Below are 9,163 nucleotides of genomic sequence, written 5' to 3' on the forward strand. Positions count from 1 at the left end.
AAAAAAAAAAAAAGTATACATTTTCTCATTCATGACATTTTTTTCCTTAACCATTAAATTAATTTGAACAATGACATTTTCATGTTCACTGATTGATAGTAACTGTATGTTTTTACTGCTTTCATTCCTGGCCAGTTATTAATAAACTCTTCTTATTTTTTAATTGGTTCTGGATAATTTTTGTTTGGTTTTAGTGTATTCTCAATTTTCATTTGTATTTATCTTTGCATATTTCGAAATGGCTTTTTTTTCGCCCTTACACAACAACTGAAAAATTGGACTTTATTTTAGGTTCACAGTCCCTCAGAATTGTTTCCATTTCCCTCAGAATTGTTTTTAAGTTTTTAATGTTGTCTCTAAGAAATAAGATACCATTTGATTCTTATATACCAAAACACACACACCAAAAAACCACAAAATACTTTAGGTGGCTTTATAGAATAGTCTCTTTGTGTTAGGAATTTCCCCACAGTAGGTCTAGGAGTAGATCAACTTTCTTGAGTGCTTTCCTTACATAGTGGGTAAGGATTTCTAACTAAAATGAATTTTCTTAAATTTTTGTTAATTTTAATGGATTGTTTATTTATTGCTTTTCTTTTCTTTGCCATGTTTTTTTCTTCTATTATTCTTGTTATACAGATTTTGGAACCCTGAATATCGTTTATCACTTCTTAGATAATTTTTTGTCTCTTTTCATACAGCTATATATGTTCTCAGGAAAAATTCCATTAAAGTACACTTCCTTAACAGTACCCATTTTGCATTCGTAGGCTTTAATTGTTTTCAAATTGCTCATTTTTCATGAGTTTGTTTCATGTTATTAGTGCAGTATTCTGTCATCGCACTGAAAATACAAGTCAATTGTTTTTGTTTGTTTTATGTTATCTCCTGTTTTGTGTATTTTGTTTGTTTCCTAGGAGACTACTTTCTTACATTGCTCTATTTGATTCCTATTTCTCTTTTTAATTCTAGAGAAGTTTTTTTTGTTTCAGTTTGCAACTCGTATTAATAAAGTCGAAATTATTCTGACAGTATTTGCTTGAATGCTTCGTCTTCAGTTGTGAGGGTCACTTTATTTTCCTTTGGTACAGCACTCCCTGAACATGGTGTAGCAGTAGTTAGGTTAGACTCTCTCCGTATCCCTGCCATTGTGTGTTGGATGTGGGTTGATCAGCAGTAGGGTCTTGGGGAGATGATGAGAGAAAGGAGGATAGTAGGTGAGAGATGGTAGTGTGTTGTGGCTAGGGCGTCTCCTTAGGCTTTAACTTGATAGTAATGTTTGGAGAATGAGTTCTTTTGGATGCTCTAGGAGAGCGGATCCACAGAGCCCTTCCATGCTGAATGTAGCAGATGAATATTACAGAGGTCTGCACTCTCTTGCATTATTCTCTAGAACAGCTTCAGGTCTATGGGTGGTTTCCCTCTGAAGAAGCTGAAGAAAGTGTTCTCTCTTACTTCGGTTGAATTAACTGAGGCAGACACTGATGGGCCACATACATTCTCCTTCAGTGGAAGACTTGTTTCCCCCATACTTGAATCACTGTTGGCAGACAGCCTTCAGCTGCCAGCCTCATCAGGTTTCTCAGCTACAGAGGGCTAGCTGCCTTTCCCAAGGGCTTGCCCCTTCCCAGTATGTTCCACATCCAGTAACTGATTGATGTGGAAGTGTAAATGTTTGGCCATCTTGGACCAATTTGAGACTACTCTGAAAGGCCATTTTAGCTCCACAGCTTCCTAATGGTTTTGGGCGAAGATATCCTTGGGCTGCATTAGAGATCGATTTCTTCCTCTGCCCACTCTTCCTTCCTTCTCAGCCCTTAAAAGGTGTTGATCTCAAGGGCGCTTCTTAATATCCTACATGCTAAACTCCTGCTTCCTAGGTAACCCAACCTGTACCATTAGCTCAGAAGAAAAATAGAGATTTAAAGCATCAAATATGTATACTTAGGTTACTATTTTATTCATATGTCTATGTTGAACTTTTTAGTGTTTGCTTCACTAAAGAGCATAAGAATTACTAATAGATATCAAAAGATTGTATCTGTTAAACCTGAATTCTAAAGAACTGTGGTTCAGCCAAAAACTAAAGTTCAGTTAGAAATCACCATTTCAAAGTGCTTTCCCTATAGTTAGATACATAGATTCACTCTGATTACCTACTTTGATTACGTACATAGCAGTCACTGTCTTCTACCAGCAGAAGCCATGGTACTTCAGAAACTATGACAGATCCATGCCTAGTCGCTCTCAGTGCTTCCTTCCTCCTCAAAACATGTACTGTCTTAGCAGTTCTTTGCAGTTGTACACTTAGCTTGTCTTTATTACATGATATTACAGCCACGCTTGTCCTTCTGAAACTATGTCATCATTACTATTGCTTTAATTTGGGAAAACTTTTTCACTGGTCTTAACTTGTTTCAAAATATGATTTTATGATCTTTTTGTCCTATACTAATATAACTAAATACTTGAATGTAAGGCAAATAGAAGAAGGGATTATGTGAAGTTCACAGTATTTTTCAGCTTTTTCTAAAACATCTTTTTCAGCATACTCATGTACCCAGACTTATACCTTTAATAACAAGCAATTGCACATCAAAATCAGTTCCTGTGAGGAGGTAAGTTGTTTTTTTGGGGGGGAGGGATTGGTATGGCTTTAATATTACATTATATTTAATTTTTGGTTTGGTACAATAATCAATTATTTCTTGCCTGCTAGAAATCTTAATAAAATTTGTCATCTTATGTCATATAAGGGCAAATGAATGAAGCAATTATTATCACCCACGTTTCTCAGTTTTATCATATTAAACTTTGGTATATTTGGGCTCCTGGTTTTATTTAACAGTTGAATTGAACCGATGCTGGAGATACAGGACCAGATGTGGAGCCTAGCTGATAGTAAGATATAAGGGTACAGATGATGTTGTCCAAGTAAAGACTATAGAGAAGAGGTAGGCTGAGATCAGCACCAACCAGGTGAGCACCTGTTTATAGACAGGCAGAGAAAAAAATGTTAATATATTAAGGAAGAAAAACAGGGCAGGAATGTGTCACTAGATGCGAAGAAAGAAGAGAAGCTCCAGAATGAGGCAGTTGAAGAAGTTGAGAACTAGAGGGCTTAGGAGAAAATACACAAATACTTGATTAAAAATTATATATGTATATATGTATGTATTTTTAAGGAAGTAAATTGTAGAAATAGAAGATGTGTCATATCTTTCTTGGTCACTACTGTATATCTTCAATTTCTAGTGCACAGTAGGTATTTAATAAATATTTTTTTAATTAAATGAAATTCATTAAAGTTTGTATTTGACAAGCATTTTAAGTTAAACTCATGGAGAACTCTTACGATCTTTTTGAACTGTTTAGCATAGGCATAGTTGGAGCTTTAAAGTAAGTTAAGTATTCTACAGTTAGATATTTAAAAACATGTCTTATGCAGTGAGTCGTCTTTCAATATCTGTGGGAGATTGGTTCCAAACTCCACAGGTGCTCAAGTCCCTTATATAAAATGGAGTAGTATTTGCATATAACTGGTGTCCCTACACATCATTTCATTTGTGTGAATTCAGCATAGTGTTTGGTGCATGGCAACTTCAAGTTTTGTTTTTTGGAACTTTCTGGGAATTTTTTTCCCCCCACAAATATTTTCAGACCATGGGTGGTTGAATCCGCGGATGTGAAACCCGTGGATATGGAGAGCTGATTATACTTTAATTCAGGGGGCAAATTTCAATATTATAGAAGAAAGTCTTAATTAGCATTTAGCTATAAATTAATATAACAATATAACATTTAGTTATAATTAACTTTTATTTTTCAGGCGTTCATTTGAATTTTTAGATTTATTATTACAAGAGTGGCAGACTCATTCATTGGAAAGGTATGCATTGACTCTCCTTCACCCACTTCTCTCCCCTCCCCACTGTTACCTGTTCTTTAGAAGTCAATGGTATTGGTTTTGCATTATTTTCCATTTTGCCTTAAAAGTTATTTATACTAGTTTTCCTTTAAAGCTATGGTGTGGTGCTCCTCTTATTCATTGAAACTATGAATAGTGTGGTTTTCTTTTCTTTTTTGTAGGGTGATTGAGAATCCCTTAGGTAGAATGAGTCATATAAGATAGTCCAGGTTAAATTGGGCAAAAAGTTAAAAATGTATCTCTAGTCATGTGAGATAGGTTTACTGAGGTGCAATTAATCACGTAATGAATGATTTAAGATAGAGAGAAGGAAGGCACTGCCTTTCAGAGGAAAGAGATTAAAAAAAGGGGGTTGTCGCAGTTTATCCACATGAGGTGTCATTGGTTAGGTAATATACTGGGCAGTGTTTACTGTATAATCGCTCTGAAATGAACAAGAGGAAAGCATGGGCAGCTGGTTGGTCCCTGGCTTTTTGCATGACTGTTTCTCGTTGGTTTCAAGTTTGAAGTTTGGGATATACCTGCGTTTATGTTGAATATGTTTCTGATTTTCCATTTTAATGGAAAGCATTAAATTTGTTCATAGCCCCCTTTTAAAAAAATAGAATTTGTTGTTTAATACAGGCATGATATAATTCCAGGTTTTCTTTAAGTTTGTTTGTGGCATCTATTCAATTTGGTCAGATTATAACTGACCATATTACTAGCAAATCATTTTCCACATTGGTGGATTAATAAGGAACCACACAGAAGTGTATTTGTTATTCATTAAAAATTTTAAATGTGGGCACTATGTACTTATACATTATCTGGATTTCATATCAAAATAATTATTTTCAGGTTTATAATGTTTGGTTTGTCAGAAGGAAATTATACAGGAATGAAATGTATGAGGTGGATTATTAGAAAATCTTGCAATCTTAGATTCATTATGATGCAGTAATTAATCTTTTACCTCTTCTGCCCCTTTGTGATTGATGGGTAACACATAGGCAGTAAGTATCATTTGTGGTGAAATACATAGTTTTACACATGAATCTAAAGATATTTTATTTTATAGACATGCAGCTGTCTTGGTTGAAACTATTAAAAAGGGAATTCATGATGCTGATGCTGAGGCCAGAGTGGAGGCAAGAAAGTAAGTCTATAATACATTTTTGTGATAGTTTAAACATACTGGTCTTCTCGGTTTTTTTGTTTTGTTTTTTGTTTGTTTGTTTTTAGCTGAGCCATCCTGCCACCTGTTGGCAGCTCAGCTCAGGCCGGGCATCAAACCGCTGTTGCTCAGAGCTCAAACTCTTGAGCGAGCTCTTAACCAACTGAGCCACTCAGTCGGCCCTCACTTTGGTCTTTTCATTGAAAGGAATTACATTAGGAGAACGAAAATACCAGAAGTGCCCCAAGTATTCTACTTGATTAGCTCTTTAGTAAAATTGAGATTGATTTTTCTCCATTAAATCTGTATTAGATGTTTTAATAGTTTACTTTACATTGTCATTTGTATAATAATCAGTATTTCTAGTCCATTATGACATTTCATTTTCGTTGTGAATAAAAATAGCTATCATTTATTGAGTATGCGTTATGTACACGATACTGTGTGGGGCATTATTTTCTAATAGAGGGTGCCAATAAAATGCATACACATTTTAAGAAAGTAAAAAACCCTATTAAAATTGTAATACTGAATATATACCAATAACAAAAGATGAATACAAGTCACGTTTGACTTCTGCAATTACAAGAGGTGCTCAACGTGGTTACCATCAGCATCCAGACACTTCTGATTACGGCGAATTATTGCTTGAGTGATGTTGATCAAAGTGTCCACTTATATACATTTTTTTGCGCCCCCCATCCCCCCGTATTTAAAAATGATCCTGCAAAAGTAACGTCTCCTTAGATTGACAACTGAAGTTTTGAGATTTTGGGGGTGTACCCAAGGCCACAAGAACCATAAGAATCACAACCAGGTTTTGAACTAAGATCTGCTTTCTCAAAAAGCTGCCATCTTTTCACCCAAACTCGTTAAATTTAGAAAGCCTTCACTTGATATATAATGGATGTATTAAAAACCTACATGCTCATCTTCATTCTTCTTGAATGTACACATTTTACTGTTAATGTCTAATCATGTAAAGCTATTACTTTGTGCTTTTTTTTTTCTTTTTGTTATTTGTTCCTTTGTTTTACAGAACATATATGGGTCTTAGAAACCATTTTCCTGGTGAAGCTGAAACGTTGTATAATTCTCTTGAGCCATCTTATCAGAAGAGTCTTCAAACTTACTTAAAGAGTTCTGGCAGTGTAGCATCTCTTCCACAATCAGACAGGTCTTCGTCCAGCTCACAAGAAAGTCTCAAGTAAGGCCACATACATGATAATTACTGATCTCTTACTCTCCCCATTTCCCTAGAGTTTCTTAAATTGGATCGTTGAATATCTGCTTGCTTGCACTGAAAGCCTTGAAAGAATGATGATTTGAATGGACTTATCTTCTCTGGTTTGTTGTCTCAAGGGTTAAATTACATGCTAGTATAACTTCTCTTTGGGTAAAGAGTTTTCGTGATTCAGGTTTTGTTTCTATGTGTTCATGTCTATGAAAGAAGTTGGGAAGTACGGATTTATATACATTTTCTTTAATACTCCCCTAATAGTTTATACAGTAAGTAGCCCATTTCTAGGTCATTATAATGGAGGAATTGTCATGGAGATTCCACAGTCATCTTCAGAACTCTTAGGGAGCCCTGTATGACTGGTATAAACCCCAGTGTTTTCCTCACCTGTTGCACAGCTTCAGATTTCAGCAAATCCCTCAAGGGGCAAAATTATCTAGTATCTGACTCATTTATCTGTAACTCCATTCTCATCATTATGTTGGCTACCTCCAACCCTACTGACCTGGCAGCCCTAACCCTGTTTTCTGTCTCTCTAGCCCTATGAGATTGCTAAAATCTCGATGTCTTCTTGGCTCCCTAGCAATGGCCACCGGTATCTGCAGATTTCCCCAGGGAAGAGCAGCTCATAGAACATGAGCTTACCTCTTTGTAATTTCTGTCTTTTTCGGACTTTGATCCCACAGATTACTGGTTGCCTTTGCAGTTCTCGGATGCAGAACTGCTTCCAGGGTGAGGCAAATGAGGCACCTAGGGCGCAAAATTCAAGGAAGCACTCACAGGGTTTTATGAGTACTTTACTAAAGTTTAGTGACTTACAAGTTTGCAGAATAAAAACATCTGATTTCAAAAAATTATTATTGTGGAAATAATTGCCTATCTAAACTTTTAAAAATTTGTAATAAGTCCTTCACTACCAGTGAGCTTGGTTGCTTTTTTCCCTTTTATTTTCTATGCTCAAACTTTAAAGGGCATATGAAGCACCTGAAGATCTTGTTAAAATGCAGAGTCCATTTCAGTATATCTGGTATGAGTTTTGAGATTTTGCGTTTTTTTACGTTCTCCTAGGTGATGTCAGTGCTTTTTGTCCATGGATCATACTTTGAGTAGCAAGGATCTAAACAAGATATTTTATCTTACTATAGTATATCTTTAAACATAAACAATTTTAAATTTTGTGAACCCTGAAGTGGTCTGTTTCAGTCTAATGTACCAATTTTAGGGAACAGCTAAAAAAATAATGCAATACTGGGTTTAATAACGAACTACCAACTTTACTATTCGATAATAATAATCTAAAAAATATTTTTCAATAGCCTGACTTTAACCTGGGGTTTTTGCTTCTCTCTTTCCACCACCTTTACAATTTATAGATATGCTTTCCAGATCTCCCTTACTTAGTTAGATGTATTCTTTATGTATTGGCTGCAGAGTACTGTTGTAATTAAAGATAAACAGTCTTTGAGATGATTAGAGCTGCTTTCTTTCTAACAATACATGTTATCCTCAGCAGTGGTTCTTAGCCTTGTTTCTGTGGCCTCACACTCAATAGCACTGCTGTAGGGAGTGTGATACCTACATTGTAATTGCATGGATTGCCAAGGGCCACAACCGCTATGACTTAGGTAAGAAAGGCTTTGGTTACGCTGAATTCCCTGTGTGCTAGTAATAACACTGGCTCTCTCTCTCTCTACGTGAACTATCTCGGAATACAAGTGTTAGAGAGCACTATTGTTGAGTCTTCTATGGTGAGCCCTGTAATGTGTGCTGGGGGCCAGAGTGAACAACAGCAAACTGGTCCGTTTCTCTGTAGACTTTATAGTCATTATTAATTTTTAGTGATTCCCTTTTTGCTTCACAGCTAATTGAGATACCATTGATATGTAACCACAGCTGTTGTAAAGGGATTTGTAAAAGGAAAATTAGAATTAGAAGTACTTCTCAACTCTTTAGGAAACTCAGTATTATTTCCCTAATTGTTATCAGAGGAGTGATAAATTTCACCTTCTTACTAAAAGTATTTCCTTTTGCCTTGCAGTCGCCCTTTTTCTTCTAAATGGTCCACAGCAAACCCGTCAACTGTAGCTGGAAGAGGTATATTGCCTTTTTAATTAAAAGTCATAGCATTTTATTTAATAAAGTAAAAGCAACTTTATAAATAAAGTAAAAGTTACTATGTAAAATGATTTTCTCACCGTGGGTCACATCAAAACAGTTTAAAAACTATTGTTTTTATCATTTTAAAACTGTTTTGATGTGCTTTTAAAGCTTTTTAAATGTAGCTTTTAAACTGTTTTAAACACTTAAATTCTTGGTTGACCCACAGTGAGAAAATTATGTTATAAAATAACCTAATACCACACATACACACTGTACCTATTTGCACACCATATTATATAATGTAGTCTATACAATTTTACACATGCAGTATTCATATACTATGTAGTATCCTGTATATGTGTATACAGATATTGTATAACCTGAAGTTCCATGAAGCACTACTCTTACCCTTACTTGTTAGGTACTGTTTTCTATTTTGTTTAATTTCTTTAAAATGCTTGTCTGACCCACTCAGTTGATTTCATAGCCTACTAATGAGTCACAGCTCACTCATAGTTTATAAAACTCCTCATTTTTAAAACTGAAAAACTAAAGACCAGAAATTTAATCACTTAATTTGCAGTGCCTAAGAGTAGCGGAACCTGCATTTTTGTTCTAAATAACCCTCCTCCTTGCATTTTTCTGACAGTAAAAAAAAAAAAAAAAATCTCACTGCTGCCATCTATTTATCTTGTCCAGTGCTTCATTTTCATGAGTCAGTCATAAATATCTGTATCTG

The 9,163-nt window shown here is 35.2% G+C and overlaps 1 protein-coding gene across 29 annotated transcripts in view; it reads left to right on the forward strand.

The window, feature by feature from the left end:
* Nucleotides 1-9,163, forward strand: part of CLASP2 (cytoplasmic linker associated protein 2) — a 157,188-nt gene that overhangs the window by 77,135 nt on the left and 70,890 nt on the right. For all 29 annotated transcript variants that reach the window (XM_019647191.1, XM_019647193.1, XM_019647196.1 and 26 more), the window contains 5 exons: nucleotides 2,548-2,618; nucleotides 3,830-3,889; nucleotides 4,989-5,066; nucleotides 6,124-6,291; nucleotides 8,363-8,418. In XM_019647191.1, coding sequence (XP_019502736.1) covers nucleotides 2,548-2,618; nucleotides 3,830-3,889; nucleotides 4,989-5,066; nucleotides 6,124-6,291; nucleotides 8,363-8,418 — 433 coding nt within the window. The remainder of the gene's footprint in view (nucleotides 1-2,547; nucleotides 2,619-3,829; nucleotides 3,890-4,988; nucleotides 5,067-6,123; nucleotides 6,292-8,362; nucleotides 8,419-9,163) is intronic.

This window comes from Hipposideros armiger, unplaced genomic scaffold (genome assembly GCF_001890085.2).
Source record: "Hipposideros armiger isolate ML-2016 unplaced genomic scaffold, ASM189008v1 scaffold_109, whole genome shotgun sequence".
NCBI lineage: Eukaryota > Metazoa > Chordata > Mammalia > Chiroptera > Hipposideridae > Hipposideros > Hipposideros armiger.